This window comes from Myxine glutinosa, chromosome 1, assembly GCF_964187855.1.
Source record: "Myxine glutinosa chromosome 1, kmMyxGlut1.1, whole genome shotgun sequence".
NCBI classification, from domain to species: domain Eukaryota; kingdom Metazoa; phylum Chordata; class Myxini; order Myxiniformes; family Myxinidae; genus Myxine; species Myxine glutinosa.
Window position 1 is genome coordinate 14,254,304 of NC_136261.1, and position 27,915 is coordinate 14,282,218.

Consider the following 27,915-nt stretch of genomic DNA (forward strand, 5'->3'; position numbering starts at 1 on the left):
ATCCAGGCAGCAAGCAGCGAAAGTACAGGCCCACAACTGCAGAGCCAGCACCTCTCTCTCCTCTCTCTCTGCCCCAAAGCCAGATCCTCGGAGGTGGGAGACAAAAGAAAACAAGTGAGTAAGGTGGTAAGGGCGCAAAAGTGCATGCAATATAAGGTAATGCACACTGGGGGCACATGGGAACCAGGTGAGACAGGTACGTTCCTACCGTACGCCCCCCCCCCCCACCAGGTAACCTACATTGCCCCTCCCTTACCCCTTACTGTATCCACAAAACACAACACTACCCATAAATATCTACTTTACACATCAACAAACGTCCCTACTGTCTTCCCCGTTCCTCCCATAAACCAAATTCGTCTTCTCTCCCTCCTAACCAATCAAATTTGCCATTTCCAACTCTCATCAAAATTTGCCATCTCCAACTCAACATCATATTTGCCATCACCAATTCATCATCAGTCCCTCCTAAGGAGGGAGAGATGGAATCACCCCAATGTCTCATCCACGTCGTGATGCGTCTCACAAATCCACACAGCAATTCTCCTTTCCTGCAACACAGAACAAAGGAACACAGGTGTGGAGTCATCATCATCACCTCAGGTAAGTGGCTGCGTATGGTGCGACAGGTTCATCAATCCTAACTATTTCCTAAATGACTTTAACAACTTTACATTACCCGGGGTCTTTCCCTGCCAATCCATTGGCCAACTTACACTAAGGGTTCTAAAAACCAATTCCCATTGACCAAACTGTGGTGCTTCTCAATTTGGGGTCTCACTCCCCCGATTCATCTTCCGGTGCCCTCGCACAATTTCTGGGCTGTGACGTGTAGCTCTCCCAGCAGGTCTACCCACCTGCACACCTCCACCACTGGAGTTGCCACCCGAGCTTACCTGCTCCTCACCCTAACCTAACTAACTGGGGAAGGCCCTCTCGCACTCTCACCCCCTCAGTGCCCTCTCTGGCACGGGCTGCCCGATCCACACCCGGGATCCTCAGGCACCCACTGACACTAACGGCTCCCAGAGCCCACCTGCGGCCTCACCTGGCCGACATCCTCACAGTGGTGGAGTGCCCAAACCAACTACACACACTAACAGGCTACACGCCCAGCCATTTCCACAACACTAATGCACCCATCCACAATACCATTCTGCAACCGCACCACAAATGCCAATATCCAACCACAATTTACCTATACCTTCTAACTATTCTTTAAACTACCCTCCCCGGGTACTCGTGAAATGGGGTCCACTCTTCCCCCATCCACACCTTCGCACCATGCACACCACTCCGTACCACTTACTCCAACTCTCTCCACACCACTCATTCCAATACTCCATGTACTCCACACACCTGTACTTGCACACCTGTGCTCTCATACTTGGTGCCGCCTGCACCCTTCTCTCCCCCAAGCGCATTTGCGCTGATCCACAACACTCACTACTCATACCCTGCTCCACACTGCTCCACACACCTGTCCATTTCTCACACAGCATCATCTCATCTAACTACTCCCCTCTGAAACTTGCGCTTCCCAGTCGTCCCTTTAAACTATTGCGCTCCCTCGTCATTATCATCCATACTAATCTACCTGCGTCCCCTCTACAGGTATCAGTCACTAACTAACCTTAACGTCACCTAATGTCATCTTCTAGGTCCCTACACACAATATCCTAACCCACCTGGGCTAGTTTTCACTGCCATAAACCCCATAAGCTATAGCGCATTTGCCCCCGCTCATGGGAAGGGTGGCAGGGATGCCACCCTTACCCACCGGGCCCATCGCTCATCAATCCCCCAGTCCTCTGGCACTAATAAGCCCCCCTTATTCAGAGGTACTGGGTCCCGTCTTGGCATCTAAAGCCGAGGCAATCCACGGGGGCGCCTGCTCGCCGGTGTAAGGCCTTCTAGTTTCCCGGGGTCTGGCGGGGGGGTGTCTGGGGTCGGCTAACCCGCTCCCCCCTGGGCGGAGTTAAGGACCTCAACCGCCGGGGATCATCCCGGCGCGTGGCTCGACAGTGCCGCGCCAGGTGACCCAGACGGTTGCAAGTATAGCACCTCACCTGATAAGGTGCTTGTCTCCGGAATTCCAAATTTCCCCCCCTGTAGGTCCGAATTGGATTACCCGCTCGTGGTCCACCGCGGGCCACCTCCGGGGCCGCCTGCCATGGTCCAGGTCCCGCCAGGCGCTGGTCCACCAGCCTCCGGACCATGCCCGCCAGGTCAGGACTCACGTCGGGGGCAGGCCCCCTAAGGGGTCCACCCTCCATCGGGGGTCCCACCTGGCAGACCGCCATTGCGTGACGCTCGCTCCCCCGGGCCAGGGGCCTCGCTGCTTCCCAACGGGCCACAGCGTCAGCCGCCTGGCTCAGAGTCTGCGGGCGCCACATGGCGAGCTGTTGCCGGAGCTCAATATCCGGGAGGGCCTGGATAAAATGGTCCAGCGCCAGGCTTTCCCGGGAATCCGCTGCCATGCTAGCATGTGCGATCCCCACTGCGCGGCGAATGTCGTGGGCAAGTTCCCCGATGGCTTCCTGGGGCTTGCGTTTTCGCAGCGCGAGCTGAGCTTTAACAAGCTCGCTCTGCTGTTCAATGCCGAATCAATTAATTAGGGCGTCGCGGAGGGCTGGCAGGGTGAGAGCACCCGGTGGTAATGCCGTCAGCACCTCCGCCGCCGCGCCGCGCAATGCGGCCACCAGGTGTACTCCACCTTCGTCCTCACCCCAACCGTTGCCCTTACACACACAGTCAAACTGCGCCAGGTACGCGCGTAGATCACTCTTGCCGTCATACGGCGCGAGTGGGACCACCTCGTATGCGAGTCGTTGCCCGCCTGCCGGACCCCTTGCGTCACCCCTTGCGGGGTCAGCGCGGGGCCGAACTGGCCGGGCCCCCACAGTACATTACCCCCAAGGGGCTCTCGTGCCTCCCCTGTCCCTCTAAAAACTACCCCTGTTGGTGTCGATGCATGGGTCACACTTCCGCAACCCGCTACCCATTCCATACCACCACAACCTTGCTCACTCACACCTCGCACCTCTCCCATCACCGGACCCTCTCGCTCGCACCCTCGTTCCATACCCTCCGGACCAGCCATACCCCTCACTCTTGGCCTCTCACGAACATCCGGGTCTATCTCGACCCCCAAGCTTATTAAATCACCTGGCGCATCATACGCACGACCATATTGGTCACCACTTACACCGGGTCCTCTTTCTCTTCGCTTCTCCTCCATCACCTGCGAATCCCTCATCCGGTTAATGAGCACATCATCACGATCCGAACACAGACTTTGGACCAATTCTTTTACTTCCTCCTTTAGCTCTTTCTTATCCTCTCTCCGTCGCTTCTTAATTTCGCTCACCCCTTCTTCCACTTCTTCTAATTTCTGCTTCACCTCCTTCATCTCCTCGTGCGCCCCCTTAAGTTCTTCCTCTAACTCCACCTTATTTTTTTCTATGTGCTCCCGCACCTCCCGCTCTTTAACCTCCATCACCTCTACCACCTTGTTCATTTTCCTCGTCAGGTCCTCATGTACCGTCTGACACTCTTTTTTAATTACCCCTACGTCCTTTTTCATCTCCTTCTGTGTCGATTTTAAACCCTCTATTACCGCTGTGTTCTTCTTTACCTGGTCCCCCAACTCCTTTTGTCCCACTGTCAGTTGTTCTACTCCCAGCGTCAACTCCTCTATACCACCTTGCAATTTTACAGTCCCCTTTCTCACCTCCTTCTCCATGCGCTCCTTACAGTGCCTCACCTCCTCGCGCACTCCTCCGACCTCCTCACTCACCCCTCTTCTGATCTCTTCTCCCATCACTTACATCTCCTGCCCAGATGCCACCCTCATCTGCTCCATTTCCTCCCTGTGAGCATCCAATTTAGTTTCTACCCCCATTCTGACCCCCTCTATCTGCTGCCCCATTTTTTTAACTTCCCTTTCCGCTTGGTCCCTCATGTCCCTCAATTTGCCTTCCATACTGTTTTCTAACCCCTCTAACCCATTTTTCACTCCCTCTGTCTGATTCTCCTGGGCAGCCATTCTATTTTCTACCCCCGTTAACCCCTCCTGTATTTCCCCTAATCTATTGTCTAATTTCCCAAATTTCTTGTCTAACCCCTCACCGGTACCCCTCGCTTCGTCCCTCATTACCCCCATTTGGCCCTCCAATCGCTCACCCTGAGCATCCATCCGGTTCCCCATTACCCCCATTTGGCCCTCCAATCGCTCACCCTGAGCATCCATCCGGTTCCCCATTACCCCCATTTGCTCACTCTGAGCCTCTATACTGTTTTTCAAACCTCCAATTTGGTCTCCCATTTGTCCCATAAGGGCCCTCATTTGCAGGAAAAAAAGGTTCGAATCCACCAACGGCGCTGGTACGGTCGCGGGCGCGGTCGCCGTAGCCATGTGCGAGGCGCCATTTTGCGCGCCCGTAACCTCGTGCTCGAGGACGCCATTTTGCGAACCTGCCGCCCTCACTGCTTCGCTCTCCTCATGTCCCTCAATTTGGTCCTGGATCGACCCTGCCTCACTCTCCTCTACCGGAACCCAGCCGTCTTGATCCGCCATAGCGCGACTTTCAAAATTCGGGTTTTTATTTTAAAACAAAACAAATTTCGGTTACTTGTAATTTTGAGCGCGTTAAGCGCGCTTCGGGTCCGATCCCACTCCTGACACCAATTGTTACGAACACGGCTTAAGATGTTGCTTGACCGAGCGGAATGGCCGCCGTGTTTGCACAGTTTACCCGATTACCCCCAACTCACCCGATTCCACCCGACGTTGACCTGGTCGCGCTATGCTAAATCAATGATGGAAAAGACACAACGACTGGGATAAAGGAAACGACGCAAGGGGGTACAGTTCTCAAGACCTCCGGAGGAGGATATAATTGGTGGTGGAGAAAAGGGGTAGATTACAAGGTATGAGGTAAAGCACAGAAGAGATAGGCACTTAGACACAATCTTATCTATCCCAGACAGACCACAGACAAACGGAACAAGACTGACTTACACAGGGATTGATGGCAGGGAAGGACAGGCAGTCGATAGCACAAGGTGCACCTTGGCTCAGGGGCAGAATCAAGCACGGTCCAGTCCAGAGATGCGGGGAGGTATTGCAGCGCTCGGAGGTGGCGTCCTTCTCTTTCCAAGCTGAGGGCGCATCTGACGACACCTCCCTCTTCCTGCGCATGCTCAGCGGGGAGTGACACGCCCTCGGCTCGTTGGCTCCGCCCCAGATAGGATCGGTCCGCCGCTTCTATTGGGTGCGGGGGGTTACCGGGCTCCGCCCTTGACGAGGAGCTGACAGCGAGCCCCTACGTGGTAACCCCGTCGAGCACATGCTCGATGGCGGCTCGTTGGAAAGGCTTGGTGCCCTTTCAACACCCCCTACCAACCAAGCCGGAGTGAGGACGCACACTCCCCGCGCCGCCGCCGCTGTTGTTGTTGTACCATGAGGAAGAGCTGCGGGGAGGTATTGGGAGGTCCTAAACTTCCTAACGGTGCCATACAATCACATTCTGGTGCAACGAAGAGTCAGAATTAATGGAAACGAGTCCTTAACTGACATAGACTAAGAATAACTAGCAAGATGTCCTATAGTTGTCTACGTGAGATGCGGTGGACCTGGATGCGACATTTAATGGGGGAAATAGGGGGAGGTCGGGTCTACAGAGTGTTGTTTACAGGAAATGGGACTAGGGAATGGGGGATTGGGGATAGTTGGGAAGTATGGAGGAAATAGGGGAATATTTACAAGCGGATATGGATGGATGCCAATCTCATATCGACTATCTCATATCGATGCCAATCGACTGCTCCTGCAGACACCGTAACACACAGTTAGAGTCTACCTTATGCGTTTTCGTACATGCACAATCAACCACACACAAATCCCACGAAAGCTAGAACCCCACACTTACATTTAAAAGCTACATTTTTAATCCTTTAAAATCAAACGACGTACTTCTCTTTGTTCTTCGGAAATATGAAGAACGACACATCAGGCCGTTTTGACTGTCGATTTGAACAATTTATCACAGAACAGTGAGAACTAGATCGGGAATTTGTCACCATGTTGAGTGAAAAGCACAGAAGTACGGAATGGTAATTTGCTTTCTAAAATTGCGGCCGGGTGCTCCCTTTGGCTACGATGCTAATTTGGTTGACTGAGTTATCTTGCAGTGCTCTACCATCTTTGCGTAACACTGATATGCACCTCAACCCGCAACCCCATTGGCGGGGAAAACCCCTTTGGGGATGGGGGCAAATGAAGTTGCTACAATCTTCATTGTGTGACCCTTAGGCCTCCTGTCAAGTTTGGTTGAGATTGGATGAGTAGAAGAATTTATCACAGTCAAAAATATCGACAGACAGACACCAAATTACTTATATTAATATTGTTATGTTTGTGGGGGGTAGGTAATGAAATACCTGGGTCCAGATAGCATTACATAGATTAGCATGCCTCGAATGTCACAAAGAAGAAGAACCTTCATGTACCTTAGTGGGGAATCCATTTAGTCCATCAGGTAGACACCCATATTTTGATGATCGGTACCAGTCAGGGTGGCCATGGTTGAATGGTACCATTTGAAAGCCACGTTATTCTAGAGTTATATTATGTCTGGTAGCAATTTCAATTCAGCAGCTTTCAGAATACAATCATCAGATAAAGAGACCCCTGTCGGTAAGAAAATTGTCCCAAAATGTGTCCCAGAAATTGCAGGATTTAATCTATACTTCTAAACAAACTATACCTAGATCTCAAAAGGATTGGGTTTTTTTAAATCAAATAATGTTCATTTAAATGTATCATATTTACAAGTATCATTATAGTCTTGATCATTTTCATTATTATTATTATTATTAGGCATTTACGATGCATGACAACACACGCATCGTTCCCTTTTCCCATGTTTATCCACTTAATTATGCTATGGGTATAGTAATCACCATGATTATCAATAAACATATCCAAAGTTTATTTCAATCAAATTAATAAGTATTTATGTTGATCATTATCACATACATACTTTTGTAACATGTATAACCAGTAACATACATACACATTTACAATTACAGCTAGAAACTGAAGAAATACTTTATTTTGGCTAATTTTAATGTTTATTATCATGTTCCTGATTATTATCTATCTATAATTCCAGCAATCTCTGTGTGTCTGTCTGTGTGTCTGTGTGTTTGTCTGTGACCGCTGTTTCTCGACAACCACGGGTCCGATATACTTGAAACTTGCCAGGTATATTGCTGGGGACCCGAGGATGTGCCTTTTCAAGGTTTCATATTAATCGGACAATTACTGACCGAGCTATGTCCAAAAAACGCTTCAACCAATCAGAGAGCAGCGAGCTATCACGTGTGCCGAACGTGGCGATCAGACTCTGCCTCGGACGGCACATTTGACAGCGTATTCATTTATTTCACGTTGGAAAACTATGTTGCCGTTAAACTATGTTTTAAAACGAATTCAAACTGCGATTAAATTAAAACGATTCATCCTAACTGCGATTTGCGAACTTCCGGACAGTGACGACTTATCTTCCGGCAGCCAATCACAGAACGCTCTGTTGCGTAGGCGTGGCCGATGTGAGACGAGCGGAGCTGAGCGCGTTACGAGCTGACCGCCATTACGGTACGTAATTCGATTTCTTATGCGCATTATTTCTCCCAATTCAGTCAGAGCGAAGGGCGGAAGCGAAGAGCGTTGGTTTTTTTGTTTACGGGCGTACGGGCGGGGTAGAGCGTACGGGTAGCGTTTTTTTTTTTTTTTGGCCACGGAACGGGCACCCACGTACGGCCAATGCCCTATGTTGGCGTTAAACTATGTTTTACAACTAATAAAAACGAATTTGCGATTCATTCGCTTTCCTGCGCGTTTGTGTACGCGATGGCGATTTCTTTACCAAACTCCGGAAGCCGTTCGCTTTGGACCGAACCATTGCATGTAAATAGAGGGGGGGGATTGTCACCACTCGCAAGCCGTTCGCTTTGGACCAAACCATTTCATGTAAATAGAGGGGGGGGATATAATTTTAGATATATATATATAGTACGGGCATGCCCTAGTACCATCAATTTTGATAGGGTCAAATGTTAATTTCTTTATCATTATTCAATCTTTACTTCTTAATACCATTGGCAATATTAAAATTCAAAGTCCTCAGTATCACTCTCTTCATCCATCTGTTGGACATCATTATCATCATCATCATCATCTTGTGGCTGGTTGTCACAGGTCTGCAGTCTACACAGCTCTGAACACTTCACTCTGAATACTTTGCACAATTTTTGAGTTATCAGTAGGAAAGATGCACCATATTTATGGTCAGTTGACCAGCTTTCATATGATATGCCACATGCATATATAAAATGTTATATGTGCTGCCAACTGGTCAGTAGGAAAAGGTAGCGAAAAAACCTGATTTTCTGAAAGTGATGTTTCATGACATCGTCATAGGCCACAAACATATACGTTTATTAACATGAAAGCTGTGGATTTGACACTGCTACCAGAGATTTTTGTTATAGGTGAGGAAAATGCTTTCAAATGACACCAATGAACCTAGGCCTCCTTTTTGGTACCGATGGACCCCTCTACCTGACGGACTAATTAGGCCGCATGTCCGGTAAGATCATATCTGTGTCTCCATGCAAAGGGTGGAGCTATGCTAATTAGGTAGGGTTTAAGAATAATCCCCAGTGTGTAATTGTCCTTGTGATTTTTCCCTTCGTTTCTTATAAAGCACACTTGGCCAACCTTGACCTCTGCACATTACAACACCGACAAGCTCGACAGAAACCCATCACATTTGCCGATCGGCAAGGGAACCCCGCACCAAATGTTCTCGATGGGCATCAAGAAAGGCCGTGAGTCCCGCCCAAAAAGGAACGATTGGTCATGGTCATGGACTGAAGTGGTGGGGTGCAGGGTGACGTCAGCAAATAGAGGGGAGGGTGCGTTCCCCTATCTCTCTGTCTCTGTCTCTGTCTCTGTCGGTCCGGGCTCTTGGTACAGGCGGTCACAGTGTGGATTTTCTTTCTTTTGTGCTGAGTTCGTGACGAGCGGTGTCGCTTATTATTTTCTCTCTCTCGGTTCCTGGCTGTGGAGGAAGGCAGTCGTTTTGCACTCTCTCTTGTCCTGGTCGCATTTTTGCTCTCCCTGTTCCGGGCTGCGGGAAAGGCGGACACATCCTCTCTCGCATCCTCTCTCGCATCCTCTCTCGCATCCTCTCTCGCATCCTCTCTCGCATCCTCTCTCGCATCCTCTCTCGCATCCTCTCTCTCATCCTCTCTCTCATCCTCTCTCTCATCCTCTCTCTCTCTCTCTCTCTCTCTCGTCATCCTTCACAACAGGGTGGACACGACAATATGATGGTGTTTTGTGTCCTGTTGTCAATTTTGATTGGGTATACTTCACGGCCAATTAGAAACCATAAAACTGACCAGTCATGCTTCTCCTTTTCTTCTTCTCAGTAATTTTCCCCCCAGCATCCCACCATTTCCTTACCTTTCGTTCATTCAACTGATTTCACCTTTGCGGATAAATTTTGCAACGCACAAAATTGGTAATTCATGCAAAACCATGAGAGAAATATTCCCCAATTTTCATACAGGAAATATTTACATATGTATTTTCAGTGAACTTTCCTCGGCGACACTGGGTACCTCAGCTAGTTATCTTACTATAATTCACCAAATGTCTGTCCGTCTGTTCGAAGGTAACGCAAAAACGGCTCAACCGATCGAAACAATATTTTGTGTGGGTAATCCTGGGATCTCCACGAGTAAAATAGGCGATTTAGCTTTCCCAATTTCAGCTTTGGTCTCCAGTATTCTCAGGTTTGGACTCCCGCATAACATTCACGTTTGCATAACGTCAATTGTGACGATGTTCTCATTGTAACGATGTATGTGTTCATGGTCGTGTTTGATGTGACGGTGTGAATGTAATTTCGTAATGTTTTTCGTTTCGTAATCCTTTAATGAACGTTTAATGTTTAATGAACGTTTAATGTTTAATGAACGTTTAATGCCCTTCGATGTCCGGGGCCGCATGCTCGCTACACTGGACGGGCCAGCGTGTACCTTGCCCTTCGCCGTTGGGCTCCGGTAAACCGCTGAGCCCCATCCGTGATGGGGACTGGGGCTTGAGACAGTGTCCTTCATTAAAAGTATAATAAACGTTGTCTCCATCGATCTTGCCAAGGCCGTAACAGCCGTAACGTTGAATCTCTACATGAGAGAATTCCACATAGCTATTTGGGCGGTGAATACGCTAACAGATCGCTGTCTCCATCGATCTTGCCAAGGCCGCAACTGCTATCGGCTCAAAATACTTTTAACTGTTGATTTGGTACAGTTACACATATCGGGAATTTGGTACACGTATCGGGAGTACATACGACATAGCGATTGTGAACACGATTATCGATCACGATTCACGATCACGATCATCACGATCATAGTGTATCGATCACGATTTGAAACACGATGGAATAATATTTACCGATATGAACAGTGATGTGGCTTTTATTGAAATTCTAAAGATACTGTTTAGATTTTGATGATTTGTGTGTGATATGATTCAACGGATGTTTATATGAATCGTTTAAAATAAAAAAGCCTTCAATTTCTGATATTTTGCCTTTTCATTTGGGCTTCCCAATTGGAGCCCCGCCTATGGGGCGGGTAGCGTTGCTATATAAAATACAGTAACTTATTTTATTTCGCTGTAGTTCATTGGTTGTGAATGCATCTCAAGAATACAAAATGATTACCCTGCACACGTGAAATGAAAAGCGGGGTTAAGAAATTGGTTCATGTTCATTCGTCTGTCTGTCTGTCTACAAACGTCATCTTATGATTGAGGAACAACTTGTTGAAATTGAATGTTATATTTTGAACACGAATCGGCATATTAATCGGAAAACAAACCTGCTATTTAACAGTAATTTGGCTCTGAAATTTTCCCGATCCCGCATGTGCAGAGAGGAGTGAGATAATTCACCATCTGCCCATGTTTTTCGGTTTTATATACAGAAAATACACAGATATCAAATGAATCCAATGAAAATTGACGATTTTGTGACCTATACCTTTTGTCCACTTGACCTTTTGCTCCATAAAAACAACAGACTTTTAGTTTGTCACTGCCCCTACTTGGTGCTCAGGTTTCGTGAAGATCAGCGTAAAACTCCTGCAGGCGATTAACACATACAGATAGACAGACAGGGGTAAAACGATAACCTCCTCGCCCTTTGGTGGTGGAGGTAACAACGAGGATGCAATACAGTTTCATACAAATTAATTTCATTATTTCTCATCCACATTTTCTTGAATTACAAGTCTTCATTCATCTCGGTCCTTTCACCCTGAAGTTGTTTACCCGCAATGTCTCGAATTCCGAGTGAACTTCACATCTGTGCAGGTAATTCGTGCCCTTTTAAATGCATGCTTGCCGTGCATTACCTGTCCAGCATCTATTGTTTTTGGTAAAATGTGGAGAATCTCGGATTGTTGGGGAAAGAAAATGTTACTGTTTAAGGCAGGATTGTCTGTTTTTATAATATTAGTTTTTATCAGCACACAAACTTTGTTATTCGTCTCTCATGTAATGCGTTTGCAGATCTTCACATTATAAAGATTGAACCTGAAGCTTTGGAAGCTTTGGATCAAAAAGGTGATGATAATTTTAAGACGCTCTTTAAATTTATTTTGTTACCTATCGATTTATGAATCACTTTGTGGAAATTACACAGTAATGCTGAAAGTATTTAATAACTTTGCGATTCACTGCTTTGCTTTTGCCATGATATTCTGCCAGGGAGGGGAGTGGGTATATTTGAATGAGTGGTGCTGGGGGAGGTCGTGAGTGGATGGTTATTCAATAAAATTTTCACACATACAGTGCCAATAGAAAGCCTGCACCCCCTTTTTATAATTTGACCTTATATTGCTTACAGCCTGACATTAAATGTCATTAAATCAGACTTTTTTCCACCTTTATTTACACATCATAACCCACAACTTCCAAGTGAAAAACAAATTCGACAAATTTCAAAAAATTAATTAAAAATACAAAACAAGAATATCTTGGTTGAATAAGCCAGGCAACGCCATGTGCAGCCTCCAACCCCTTCCCCTCCCACCCTCTCCCCTTTCCCACCCTACACTCTTCCCCTCCCTCATCCCACACTCTCCCCTGCCTCCTCACAACCCACACCCCTCCCTCCAAATTCCCACCCCAACTTTTCTTGGTGGAATTAGCCAGGCAACGCCATGTGCAGCCTCAAACCCCTTCCCCTCCCTCATGCCACCCTCTCCCCTTGCCCACCCTAATCCCACCCTGTCCCCCTGCCCTTCCTCAACCCACCCTCTTCCCTTGCCCTCCCTCATCCTGCCCTCTCCCCTTGCCCTCCCTCATTCCACACTCTCCTATTGCCCTCCCTCATCCCACCTTCTTCCCATCCCCTTCCCTCATCCCACCATCTCACCTGCCTCCTCTTCTCCCACACCCCTTCCCCCAGACTTTCTCCCTATCTTTTACATCCCGCTCCCTCCAGAACCCACCCTAACCCTTCCCCCTCCCTCTTCCTGCCGCCTCCCACTCCTCCCTCAGGACTCCCAACCCAAACCTTTACCCCCCATCATCCCACCCACTCCATCTGGATTTCCTCCCCACCCCGTGTCTTCCCCCTCCCTCTGAACTACCAACTCCCCCCTCCCTTACCCTTCCTCACCCATTGCCTCCTTCCACCCCACCCCCTCCGGAATCTCACTCCTTCCCCGACTTCGTAATCAACCTTCCCCCACCCCCTCTCTTTCCCCACCTACCCCTTCCCCTCTCTCCTCCCACTCCTTCCCAGTCCTGCTTCGTCCCACACGCCCCTTATCCCCTCCTTTTTGCCTGCCTCCTCACCCCACCCACCGGACTCCCACCCATTCCCCCGTGACAGGTGGTGGTTCAAGTGTTGATAAGTTATGATTTGTGAGAAAATGACTGTTCAAAACTCCAAGTAAGGTGTATCATGGTAAAAAATAATGTGATCCTCTATCTATTGCCAACATTGTCCCAACGTCTGTGTGCTATTTGGGTATTTTTCATGCATCAACACATTTGCTTTTTTATACAATTCCGAACTTTGTAACGTTATACCAATTTGATTTGTTTATGCGTGGAATATTTCTTTTAATTTTAACCCTAATGCCAATTTGCTCTGTTTTTTCAGTTTCCTTTGTGAAGATTGAACGACCTGATTGGGATGCTGTGGACACTGCAGGTAATAATAAAGTTGCTTTCCTTGTATTTTTATCCTTGTTGAGGTTCACACTTGCACATTTAAAATACAGACTTGGCATTTAATATGGAATATTTTTTCTGTGAGGGTGAATTTACTTTTCAAGATGTCTTAGAACCAAAAGTTCATTGGAATTATGTTGAAATTATTCTAGATTTTGTTAATGTGACCTTTAAAAGAAACAAAAACCACATTTGACATTTCAAAACAAATAAATTGATCCTTGAAAGTGATGTAAACTGATATCGAACTCAATTCATGGACAGTACTGTGTTAAACTTCAGTACGTTTTCCAGAAGTATCTCTTTATTTTGCACATTAGCCAAATTTTATTTTAACAAAAACAAAAGTTAAATTACGACTGGGATTACGGACAGTAAAATTACAGTTCAGTACTTCGTGTAACCCCCACGAGCATTCAGGAGAGCACGTACACGTTGAGGCATGCTGTTCACGAGATTTGCCAAGGTTTGGACAGGAATTGCTTGCCATGCAGTGACAATAGTCTGCTGCAATTCAGGCACAGAGGTCGGCTGCTGGTCCAAGTGGTCGATTTGACGCGTTAATTCTGCCCACAAGTTCTCTATCGGATTCATATCCGGGGACAAGGCAGGCCAATCCATATGCTCTACACCACGGTCAGCAAGAAAGTGTTGGATCATGCGAGCACGATGAGGCCGTGCATTGTCATCTTGGAAGACAAAGTTTCCTCGAAAGGCTGCACGAGCAAATGGAAGCAATGTTTCTTCCAGAATGGCCCTGTAATTTAACTGGTTCAGGTTTCCATTCAGAACAACCAGGTCAGTTTTGCCCCCTGCATGAAAAGCAGCCCAAACGGTCACCCCACCACCTCCAGCTTGGACTCTTGGCACTATACAATCTTTGTTGTAGGCTTCATGCACTTGTCTGCACACTCGGACATGGCCATCTTGACGATAGACCAGAAATCTAGACTCGTCACTGAAGATCACGTGATTCCAGTGTCCTGGCTGCCATTGACAGTGCTCTCTGGCCCACTGCAATCGGCGCTGGCGGTAGTCTGGTCAGGCGTGGCTTTCTCAGGGGACGCCTGGCCCGATAGCCTGCTTGAACCAGTCGTTGGTTGACTAGCCTTCTGGATACAGGCACATTTGTCAGTTGCTGCCACTCAGCCCTAAGCCGATTAGCTGACTTGGTACGGCCATTGTGGACTAACCGGTGCAGCTGGCGATCATCCCTCCTTGTGGTTCTGCGGGGACGTCCTGGCCTCGGTATTGGAGTAGGGACACCCCTCTGAGCATTTCGTTTCAGGATCTTTGACATCTGACCTTGAGTGATGCCATACTGCCAAACAATAGCACGCTGTTTCATGCCATAATTTCGTAAAGCCACCACTCCATGACAAACAGCATTGTCGAGTTGACGGACCATCTCCAGAGGAAGCGGCAATAACTTTTGGAGACGTGCAGCAGTTGTTTTCCACTAATACAGAACGCAACAACCCTTGTATACCCGACTGTGAAGCCAATCATCAAATGCACCTGTCCGTACATTTTGCCACGCCACCTGTGATATAATCCTGTTGTTGACTTCTTGCTGCGACAGACAATCAGTGACATGGTTCTTTTAACAAATAAATCACCAAAGTGTAAAATAAACTCACCAGATTGATATACTGAGTGAAGAAAGTAAACCCAAGTCAAGAAAAAAAAAATATTCCATATTAAATGCCAAGTCTGTATATAAACTTCAAGTTCCCCGACACTTGACAGAGTTTTGGGAACTTGCGCGTCATGAACACTTCAAGCCTAGAATTGATCCTGGATTGGGTTTTTTTTTGTTGTTTTTTTGTATACAAGATCGAGGCTCGTGAAAGAGCAAACATTAATCACACAGAAAGACAAACCGACACATAAAACATATAATAAGGGGAGCGGTAGACAAGATGGGGAGAGAGGGGGAAGGACGCAAACACAACATTTGAGAGCAGGGACATCGAGTGATCTGTGGGACGGAGAGGGCTTTGGCGGGTGGGGGGGGGGGGGGCATGGGAAGGGTAGGTGGGAGAGGTATAAAACATATGGACACTGCAAGGACTTCCAGGAAAGAAGTTGAAATTTCAAAAAAAGTGGATCTGGGGTGAATTAGCGGGGGTAGAAAAGATCAAGGTTTTGGATGGGGGAGGAAAAGAGATGGTGGTGAACAGCTGTTTTAAAGACCTGGAGGGAGGAGTGGGATTGAAGGGAGTGTGTGAGTTTGTTCCAGAGGTGGGAGAAAAGAGGAATGAAAGAGTGAAGGTGAGCAGAGAGCCTAGATTTCGGCAGTTTAACCATAAGAGGGTTGCTGGTATATCTTGTGCGACCTGTAGGAATATTTGGGGGACAGAGCACAGATAGAGCTGGGGGAGCAAGGCCAGAGAGGAGTCGGTAGAAGACAGAAAGACCACCTACCTGCCTGCGGTGAGTGAGTGAAAGGCCCTCGGAGATAGCTTCATCGCGGGAGATTCCTATGATTCTGAAAGCTTTGGTTTCAACAGTGTGAAGCCGATCTAGGTGTGAGGCAGGAGCACTGGCCCATAGGGGAGAACAGTTTTCCATTGAGCTGCGGATGAAAGCCTTGTATGTGGTGAGGAGCTCAGGTGTGCCAAGGAAGGACTTCGCACGATGGAGGATTGTCCAGAACACAAATGAACAAAAGGTGGGAGTGGAGAGGAAGCCGCAGCCAGAGGTACTCCTGGGGGTGAGGTGGAGAGAGGGCAGTGCAAGGAGAGTGAGGAAGAGAGTTTTTGATAAAGATATCAAATGTTATATGTGTTATATGTTTCCCGATGTTATATGTTTTATGTGTCGGTTTGTCTTTCTGTGTGATTAATGTTCGCTCTTTCACGAGCCTCGATCTTGTATACAAAAAAAAAAAAAAAAAAAATAGCAACCGCACCACCAGGACGAGGCTCAGGTCTATCATAACGGAGGAGCCGAGTAACCAGGAAATGGTGACCGCTTTGTCCCATCATGCTGGAATATCCACTAAACAGCCATGGAGATCAAACCCACACCATTGATGGAAATGCAACAAGCTTTCATGCACTCACCAGCAAACTTACATGCACTCACCACCAAGCTTACATGCACTCACCAGAAAGCTCACATGCACTCACCACCAAGCTTACATGCACTCACCACCAAGCTAAAATGCCCTCACCACCAAGTTAAAGTGCACTCACCAACAGTCTTTCATGCACTCGTCACCAAGCTTACAAGCACTCACCCCCAAGCTTCCATGCACTCACCCCCAAGCTTCCATGCACTCACCAACAAGCTTTCATGCACTCATCTGCAAGCTTTCATGCACTCAACACCAAGCTTTCATGCACTCAACACCAAGCTTCCATGTACACACCAAGCTTTCATACACTCACCACCAAGCTTTCATGCACTCAACACCAAGCTTCCATGTACACACCACCAAGCTTTCATACACTCATCAACAGTCTTTCATGCACTCGTCACCAAGCTTACAAGCACTCACCCCCAAGCTTCCATGCACTCACCAACAAGCTTTCATGCACTCATCTGCAAGCTTTCATGCACTCAACACCAAGCTTTCATGCACTCAACACCAAGCTTCCATGTACACACCACCAAGCTTCCATGCACTCACCAACAAGATTTCATGCACTCGTCAGCAAGCTTTCATGCACTCACCACCCAGCTTACATGCACTCACCACCAAGCTTTTATGCACTCACCACCAAGCTTTCATGCACTCACCACCAAGCTTTCATGCACTCGCCACCAAGTTTACAAGCACTCACCGCCATGCTTTGAAGCACTCACCACCAAGCTGTCATGTACTCACCACCAAGTTTACATGCACTCGCCACCAAGTTTACAAGCACTCACCGCCATGCTTTGAAGCACTCACCACCAAGCTTTCGTGCACTCACCACCAAGATTTGTTGCACTCGCCACCAAGATTTGGTGCACTCCCCATCAAGCTTTCATGCACTCACCACCAAGCTTTCATGTACTCACCACCAAGCTTTCATGTACTCACCACCAAGTTTTCGTGTACTCACCACCAAACTTTCGTGCACTCACCAACAAGCTTTCGTGCACTCACCACCAAGCTTTCGTGCACTCACCACCAAGCTTTCGTGCTCTCACCACCAAGCTTTCATGCACTCACCACCAAGCTTTCGTGCACTCACCACCAAGTTTTCGTGCACTCCCCACCAAGTTTTCGTGCACTCACCACCAAGCTTTCGTGTACTCACCACCAAGCTTACATGCACTCACCACCAAGCTAAAATGCCCTCACCACCAAGCTAAAGTGCACTCACCAACAGGCTTTCATGCACTCGTCACCAAGCTTACAAGCACTCACCCCCAAGCTTACAAGCACTCACCCCCAAGCTTCCATGCACTCACCAACAAGCTTTCATGCACTCATCTGCAAGCTTTCATGCACTCAACACCAAGCTTTCATGCACTCAACACCAAGCTTCCATGTACACACCAAGCTTTCATACACCCACCACCAAGCTTTCATGCACTCAACACCAAGCTTTCATACACTCACCACCAAGCTTTCATGCACTCGTCACCAAGCTTACAAGCACTCACCCCCAAGCTTCCATGCACTCACCAACAAGATTTCATGCACTCTTCAGCAAGCTTTCATGCACTCACCACCCAGTTTACATGCACTCACCACCAAGCTTTTATGCACTCACCACCAAGCTTTCATGCACTCACCACCAAGCTTTCATGTACTCACCACCAAGCTGTCATGTACTCACCACCAAGTTTACATGCACTCGCCACCAAGTTTACAAGCACTCACCGCCATGCTTTGAAGCACTCACCACCAAGCTTTCGTGCACTCACCACCAAGATTTGTTGCACTCGCCACCAAGATTTGGTGCACTCCCCATCAAGCTTTCATGCACTCACCACCAAGCTTTCATGTACTCACCACCAAGCTTTCATGTACTCACCACCAAGCTTTCGTGTACTCACCACCAAGCTTTCGTGCACTCACCAACAAGCTTTCGTGCACTCACCACCAAGCTTTCGTGCACTCACCACCAAGCTTTCGTGCTCTCACCACCAAGCTTTCATGCACTCACCACCAAGCTTTCGTGCACTCACCACCAAGTTTTCGTGCACTCACCACCAAGCTTTCGTGTACTCACCACCAAGCTTTCGTGTACTCACCACCAAGCTTTCGTGTACTCACCACCAAGCTTTCGTGCATTCACCACCAAGCTTTCGTGCACTCACCACCAAGCTTTCGTGCACTCACCTCCAAGCTTTCATGCACTCACCACCAAGCTTTCATGCACTCAGCACCAAGCTTATATGTACTTGTGAATGTGGCCTGATTTCAGTTGGAACGTTTCGACCCATCCACTGCTCTACTTGCTGCACAAATCATTTCCGTACTTTTTATAATCCCTGGAGGACTAATATTGGATAGTTGTAATCGTGATGACAAGTGTATTTGGACATACTCATTGAAATGCGGTGCATCCCCCACAACTTGGAGTGTTCCGTGTCAAATTTTGTCTTAAACCGGTCATCTTAATTTCAGACGACCCGTGCATGTGCGATTCTCAGTCAACATTGCATGCTGTCTTGGTGGAGGCTATTCATGCAATACTATCAAAGGAATAGTGAAGAAGGTGGATAGGAAGATATAGTATTTTAGTCTTCATTGTCAAAGGCTCATGGAGAAGCTTTTGCATATTTCATTCAGGCCAAGGAATGTCAAGCAGTGGTGTATGATGTGTTTTTAGCCTGTCTCCCGTGCAGGTGTTTTGCAATCACTTCTGTGTGTGGGTCTGTCTCTGTGTACTTGTCCCCCGTGCAGGGGTTTTGCAATCACATCTGTGTGTCTATCTATCTATCTGTCTGACTGTCTGTCTGTCTCTCTCTCTGTCTGTCTGGGTGCCTGTCTGGGCAGTAACGTCTTTGCCATTTCAGCTTTTGTCATCAAATTTTCAACAAAGCTTTATTATGAGAACTAGCGTGGATCGCCTAGCGTGGAGAACTTCTGGAGAACGCTTGCCTCTCCACACGTCGCCACAGAGGCACGGGCTTGTTTTAACTGAGGATAATGATCTGACAACTTGAGTTGCTGTGTTATGATTTACAACAATCATAACACAACTTCTTTTTTTCTACAAATTGATTTGTGACATTGGTGATATTATCCATTTGTAATTTATGTGTAACTTGCAAAAGTAGCCAGCGTTACCGGGCAACGCAGGGTCGCATTTTGCCAGGAATAGGAAGAGAGGAGGGGGGTGGGTGGAGGGGGGGGGAGAAGAGAGTAGGGGAATAATGTTGTTCCTGGACCACCCTCATTTCTCCATTCACTTACATGTTAATTTTCCTCTCACCCTCATTTCCCTTAACACCTCTATTTCTGCCACCCTGATCTTTACGAACCTTTTGGCCTTTTGACATACTAGCTATAGCAAAAGATAACCTACTCTTATCCTCAATGTTGTTCATTAGACCACTCAAACAATGATCCTACGAATATTTGCTCCCTCTCACCCCTAGTAGACCACTCAAACAATGATCCAACAAATATTTGTTTATGCATAGGAAATAATTTAATTCTCTTACCACTCCCTTCACCATCTAATATATTAACAAAAAAGATGTTTGAGTTTGGTTCTTTATCAAGATATTTTAACTGAGCTAAGATAAAATGATAAACCTCCTTCAATGTTCTTGTTTGAGCACCTCCAGTGCCACATACCATTTTTAAATTAAAGTATATATTTTCCTGACAACCATCAAAGTTTTCCGTCCACTCAAAAATATTTCCGTCTTTTTTGCCCAACTCACCGGTATGCAAATTAATTCTCTTATTTGTTTTGTGAACTTTTTTACTCAACTCAAGTTTTTTACTCAAGAACTTTACAAGAACTTTTACTTTCTGTCGCTCAAGATTTTGGGTCTCACTATCTGCCATGATCTTTCTTGGGAAAACCACATTTCCAAGCTGGCCTCCAAAGCCAGTCGCCGACTGGGCATCCTCCGTCGTGCGAAGTCCTTCCTCGGCACACCTGAGCTCCTCACCACATACAAGGCTTTCATCCGCAGCTCAATGGAATACTGTTCTCCCCTATGGGCCGGTGCTCCTGCCTCACACCTAGCTCGGCTTCACGCTGTTGAAACCAAAGCTTTCAGAATTATTGGAATCTCCCGCGATGAAGCTATCTCTGAGGGCCTTTCACTCACTCACCGCAGGCAGGTAGGTGGTCTTTCTGTCTTCTACCGACTCCTCTCCGGCCTTGCACCCCCAGCTCTCTCTGTGCTCTGTCCCCCAAATATTCCTACAGGTCGCACAAGATCTGCCAGCAACCCTCTGATGGTTAAACTGCCGAAATCTCGGCTCTCTGCTCACCTTCACTCTTTCATTCCTCTTTTCTCCCGCCTCTGGAACAAACTCCCTCACTCCCTTCAATCCCACTCCTCCCTCCAGGTCTTTAAAACAGCTGTTCACCACCATCTCTTATCTTCCCCCATCCAAAACCTTGATCTTTTCTACCCCCGCTAATTCACCCCAGATCCACCTTGTTTGAAATTCCAACTTCTTTCCTGGAAGTCCTGGCAGTGTCCATATGTTTTATACCTCTCCCACCGCCCCCTTCCCATGCCCCCCCCCCCCAAAGCCCTCGCCCTCTCTCAGATCTCTCGATGTCTCCATGTCTCTCGGTCCCTGCTCTCAAATGTTGTGTTTGTGTCCTTCCCCCTCTCTCCCCATCTTGTCTACCGCTCCCGATGTTATATGTTTTATGTGTCGGTTTGTCTTTCTGTGTGATTAATGTTCGCTCTTTCACGAGCCTCGATCTTGTATACAAAAAAAAAAAAAAAAAAAAAAAAGAAAAAAAGAAAAAAAAAAAAAAAAAAAAAAAAAAAAAAAAAAAAAAAAAAAAAAAAAAAAAAAAAAAAAAGAAAAAAAAAAAAAAAAAAAGAAAAGTTGCCTTTTCAATTATACCTATTTGATATTTTTCACATTCGTTATGTTTTCCATTTTTAAACGAAGGCTACCATCCTCGAACCTTTTCTAATTAATCGCTCACTTTTGAGAAATGACATGTTGTTTCACTTGGATAACTTCCCAGAAGTTCTCATTGTCTTGTTTCCTGTTTTTCACACACACACGCCCTGAATTTCCCCAAATGCTGATAGGCAGTTCACTTCCCCGAAATACATTTTGTTCATTATTTAAGCCGTGTTGCCGTGCCGTTTTAAACATTGCGAACGAAGATGAGCTTGTCTTATTCCAGTCTTTCCTCTGATGAAGAATACTCACCAGGATATTGGTAAGTTTCGTTTGGTGTTAAACACTGTTAATGAGAGCTTTGTATGTGATTAATTATATAACTAATTATTTATTTTTCCTCTTTATTACAGCAATGCGAATGACTTTCATGAGGCCCTGGCAGAATTTCAAGTTGTTTCTCAAGAGTTTCACAACGAACTGAATATGGGTTTGAACAACCTGCCTCGGAGATGGAGGTCTCTGAATGAATTCAATGTTTCACCGTTCTTAGAAGATTCATGTGGAAGGTATGGTACAAAATAAAATACGTTGATGTTAAATGAGGCTGCCTTAGAATGTGTGTGTGTGTGATGTTTTGTCTGGCTTCCTTCAACGAAGTAATTTCTCTTTTTTTTGTCTGTAGTATTAACCTCGAAGAAGACACAGACGAGATTTTGTCTCTTGTCCAAAACGACTATCAGAGTCTACCCCAGGTAATTCATTATTCATCTCTCTGACTGGCACCAATAAACGGGAGCTGACATTTATTTATTTATTGACAATACGATGTATCTTTTAATCATTCCTACTCATGTTTTTTCTTTCTTTTTTTAAACAGAATACAACACCTGTTAAGATCGATGACCACAACCACGATCACGACCTCGATGACCACGATTATGAGTGGGATTATTATGATTTCCCAGAGTGGTTATTTACTGCCAACCTGTGATACCCTAAATTTACAACTCGACGGCATTGACACAAAGCTCGATTTTTTTTGGAGGTATGTATCCCCATATCCTTATATCCACATATATAATATATCCTTCTCCTTGCTTCACCCTATATTAATATTTTTTCTCTCCCCTCTTGTCTTAAACAGGAAGAGATTCAAAACCTGAAGACATCTGCTGTCTTTGAATTGTGTTGGGGAGAAGCTGATGGCTTGTGCTGGGGAGAAATTGAATATATACCTCAAGAAAAACGTTTTAATAATAGAAAGATTTTTATGTTTTCAATATTTATATATGATTATATTTGCTTTGTCCAGAATTATTTAATTCTTAATTATAAAAAGAGAATAAAGGAAAAAAGAAGGGGGAAGTGCGCCCCTGCCAACGACCCTTCACCCCCCTCATCCACGCCTCCCCTCCCCTTGTGTGTGTGGGGAAGGTGGGGGTGGGATGAGGGGGGTGAAGGGTCAAGGGTGGGGGCACACAAGGGGGTGGGGGATGATGGGTGTGGGTGTGGCTTATGATTTTTTTTTATTACTAGTAATTAAATTAACTATCTGGGTGGGGTGGATAAAAGTATGGATGGTTGTTGCTTAATGGCTTATCATCTTTGTTTTTTGTAATTCTTGTGAGTAAAATGAACCCAAGATTTCTTCTCCATTTAAATCAAATAATTTGTAGGTCCAAGGGACTGTATCCATTACATCAACGATTTTAAATAATTCATTAGTAGTGTAATAATGTTGCTTCTGGGACACCTCCGTTTAACATGGGAAATCCCTATCTAATGTCATTTACCCCCTTGTCTTTTTCAAAAATCATAAACACCTCTATTTCTCCCACCCTCATCTTTATGAACCTTTTGTCTGTAGTACCTATCCTTAATGTTGTTCATTAGACCACTCAAACACTACAAATATTTGTTTTCTCTTATAGACCTATCATCCTTCTTCTACATATCATCTGGCAGATTAATCTTTGACCCACTCAAACATTGACCCATTCACTTCCATATTAATTCTTTCCCTCCCTCATTGCCCCTAAACACCTATATTTCTCTCACCCTGTTCTTTACGAACCTTCTAACCTTTTGACATGTTATCCTTATTCATTAGACCACTTAAACACCTGTGATCCTTCTGACCTTATGGACCTTTTAACCTTTTACTCTTAATATCATCTGGTGAATCATCTTTGACCCACTCAAACAACGACCCTACAAATATTTGTTTATGTGTGGGAAATAATTTAATTCTCCTACAACTCTCCTCACCGTCTAATACATTAACAAAAAATATGTTTGAGTTTGGTTCTTTATTAAGATATTTTAACTGAGCTAAGATAAAATGGTAAACCTCCCTCAATGTTCTTGTTTGAGCGCCTCCAGTGCCACATACCATTTTTAAATTAAAGTATATATTTTCCTGACAACCATCAAAGTTTTCCGTCCACTCAAAAATATTTCCATCTTTTTTACCCAATTCACCGGTATTTAAATTAATTCTCTTATTTGTTTTGTAAATTGTTTTACCAGTTGTCTTTTCAATTATACCTATTTGATATTTTTCACATTCGTTATGTTTACCATTTATATACCAAGGTTGATTACACCTCCACTCTTTAGTCTGGTTGGTACTTGGTTCTATCATTTATATAATAGTAAAAAGGCGGCGGTAGCCCGTTAAAATCCCTAACCCCCTTTTTAACTTATCACTTATATACTTATATAACCATAAGGGAGACTATCAATTCCATTTTCTAAAATAAACCTCTTATCATCAAAAGCCCCCAATGCTTTCTTATTCATCTCTTCTGAATATAATTTATGTTTATAACTTCTTATTCCATTAATCTTTCTAAACTCTTCTTTCTTTGTTGTTAAACAGTTATAATAATCCTTAAAGTTTATTGTTTCTTTAATAACATTTTTCTTTACACCTTTTAACTTCTTATCAGTCTTTTCGACGTTATTCACAATGTATTTATAAGCATAAGCCTTAGACCTCAATCCCACAAATTCACTCATAACATTTCCTCCTAATTCATCCTTGAACTTTCCAATCACCTTTTTATTTTTAGAAGAGAACAACTCACTCTCTGGACTGTAATTACTCGTGTCATAGATATTAATGTCTCTTTTCATGTCTGAATAAACATCGTTGGTATTAATTTTCAAAATAAAACTATCTGTATCCATATAAAGTAGATTAACATCATTTTGATATTTCTTCCTCAAGTTATTATAAAAGTAATCATACATTAATGACTTTGATAAATCAAGAATTGTTGTTCCAATATAAATAGGTTTGTTCATTTCAATACTCTCTTTAATCAAATGGATCGCACAAAAGTTCTCAGTAAAGACCTCAGCTCGAGTAAAACTCGGTCTATTAATTAATTTTGATGCTTGTTCCCAAGATGTGGATAGTCTGATATTTTGTCTTTTCCTCACATTCTCCATAGTCTTACCAAAGACCGCATTATTCATCAATTTATAAAAGTCTTTCTCAAAATCTGTTTTTGACTCTGTTCTTCTTTGTGTATTAAAATCAATGTACCCCTTTAACCAATGACTTTGATTGAACTTTAGAACCCTATGGATCTTCTCTACTCTTAGACCTTTTGATAAATATTGTCGCAAATTTCTTTGGTGTAGAACATAATTTTTCTTGTTATATAATGTAGTAAGTAATTTTTCTGTTGATTCACCTATATCAAACGATCGTTGATAATCACTCAACCATTCTTTCTTTGGACTTTCTTTCTCACAAGCAAATGGGAGATCTTTGTGTAGGTTATGGAGTTCCTCTGGATATTTTAAATCAATTTCAAAATAATAACCAACTTTTTCTTCATCCAATTCTTTTTGTGTAGAGATACATACATCTTGTAAAACGTTTTTGTAGTCTTTTTCCTTTACCCATCTAAGTTTTCCATAAGGAAGAGCCTGAGACATTGCCCAGCCATACAGGTTGTTCGCGTCATAGTACATCAAGTAAGAACTCTCTTTCGTTGGATCATAATTTGGAAGATATTTGTTATTTGCTTTTGCGTATCTACTCGAGCAGACTTGTGAAATTCCACCTCTTTTTGCCTTTTCAATCATCAAAAGCATATCAACATCGGTTATCAAATCCAAATCTTGTTTTGTCATTTTCAACATCGCACTCCAGGCCAATCCAGGTGCTGTGTAGTAGTGAGCAGGATCCAATCCATATCCAGTGCGACAAACAGATCTAAAGGCTTCAAATACATCGGCCAACAAAAGCACATCAGTTTTGAGGTACAAATCGTGATACTCACCAAGATTCTTAATGTTATATTTTTTCCAAACATTTTGTGCGTGTACATAATCTTTATCAGATATATGACTATTATTTAATTTGTTATAGAAATTTTCTTTTAAAGGAAGTTGTGTTTCATTGAATCTCTCAAATGAGTCCATATAGTCATAGGGGTAAATTCCCTTTTGTGTTAGAAAATCTTTATCTAAAAAATACTCTGAAAGACATGGAAACTCTTTTAGATTTTGAACCAAGTTAGCCAATGGACTTGCCATGAATTTAAATGTATCAAGAAATCTGATATGAGTAATAGGAGATGTGTGAATTGTTTTTGTGAATGAAATGTATTTCTGATCCGTGTTTGGAATTGCTGAGATACTTCCAGAAGTCTTTGAGAGTTCCTTGATAAATAGATGTGTATCATAATGAGCGTTGTTATGAAGAAAGACAGGAATGAAAGAGGGGAGTTGATAATTAATATTACAACTTTGATGAGCCGGACCTCTATATTTACCAGTGAGATGACAATGGTCTCTAACCTTTAGACCTTTACCAATTTTCTCCTCACAAATATGACAGACATTGTTTTTTATAAATTCCCTTTTTTCTTTACTTGTTAAGGACATTGGTTTATTGGTTTCTCTCATTATCTTGGTTAATCGAACACAGTCTTTTTCTAGTCGTTTCACAAACTCCTCTGGGGTATTTGAGCCTCTATACATCTCTAACTTGTTATATTTATCACCAACGGATGATTTGATATAATAACAAAAACCACAAGGAGTATGTTTTTGATATTTATTTGTGTATGATTCTTTTGGATCTGGAGAAGCAGTATCAATTTTTTCTAAAATACTTTCAAAATCAGCATATATAACAAATGGATGTTTTATTGTTTTCTTTTCATCTTTGAATGTGATCTTTGAGTCTTTTTTAGGCATGTTGATTACCGTTGATTTATGTTCACCACAATAATTTGAATGTTTATCTAATCTTTCTTGTGTATGGAAGAAGTTAAGACAACGCATACAAATATATATTTTATTTGTTCTTTTACATACTTGTGGTTTTATTAATTTTGTAATATCTTTGATGTATGTATAATGTGAATTTTCGTCTGAATTAAAATATAGAAGATTAATATGAGTTTGTTTACAACTGTCAGAAAGCTTTAAAACCTGAATGTTGTTTGTTTCTGTTAGACCATAAACATTAACTGATAAATTATTCATCTTTTCAAATTTAGGAATATCATTTAAAGTCATCGGAAACTTTAGATGTTTCGTATTTAATGTATTCTCATATTTTTTATAATGAGATACTCTTTCATCATGAAAATGTGGAGGATGTAAGTGTGCTAAAATAGACCAGAGAAAACATTTATTGTCTTTATTTTTGATATTGATAACTGCTTTTCTATTTTTGATAACACTGGGTAAATCAATGTAAGAAGAAGCTTTTAGAGGATCTGATTTAAGAATATGAATGTCTATGTAAATAATTTTTCCTATATTGAATCCACTTCCTACGATTGAATTATCCACATCTTGCTCTTGTTTAATAAGTTCATCATAGACTCCTGATGTTTTAAAATCTTGATATGAAGATATAAAGTGTGGCTCAGTTCTCATGTATGGTGCATCTATAACTCCTTCATCCTTTGTCATTTCTAATTTTACTCCCATATAAAATTTAAGTGGTTTCATTTCCTTTAGTGTTTTTTCAATCAACGTTTGAACAGCAGGTTTAACTATTTCTACAGCATCAACTATAGACTCTGGTTCAGGAGGTTTGAAGTTAAAGACTCTTATTTTAATATGTCCTTTGAATGCTCCATCAGAGTTTTTAGTTGTGATAAAATTTGATAAATGTAGATTTGTTTTAAGATGTATTTTGAAGCCTTTCTTGAGGATATTTTTATTACATGTAGAACAGTGTTTTGTTTCAGGTGGAAGAGGGGAAAGTTTGTTTAAAATGTTGTATGTATGTTTTGCGGTGAGAATATGTTGTTTATAATATTTTACTTCCTTCTCGCAAGTATCACAATAAACCATATTTATAGCGTGAGAAAACGTGGTGTTTTATATATATCACTGTGCTTAAAATAAAACACTTTTGAGCTTTACAGCTCCGTTTTATATATATCGCTGTGCTTAAACTAAAACACTTTTTCACTCAGAATCATCTAAGTCATAACTATCACATGAATACTCAGAATCATACTCAGAGTCATCAATAAAGCTACTCTCATAACTATCATTTGAGCACAAACTATTAGTATCATAACTATCATCTGTGTTC

General features: G+C 43.9%; 1 protein-coding gene across 1 annotated transcript in view; it reads left to right on the top strand.

Annotated features, from left to right (window-relative positions):
- LOC137435260 (uncharacterized) overlaps nt 1-27,915 on the top strand; it is a 99,055-nt gene that overhangs the window by 19,788 nt on the left and 51,352 nt on the right. The window contains exons 3-4 of the mRNA XM_068129275.2: nt 11,657-11,710; nt 13,260-13,310. Coding sequence (XP_067985376.2) covers nt 11,657-11,710; nt 13,260-13,310 — 105 coding nt within the window. The remainder of the gene's footprint in view (nt 1-11,656; nt 11,711-13,259; nt 13,311-27,915) is intronic.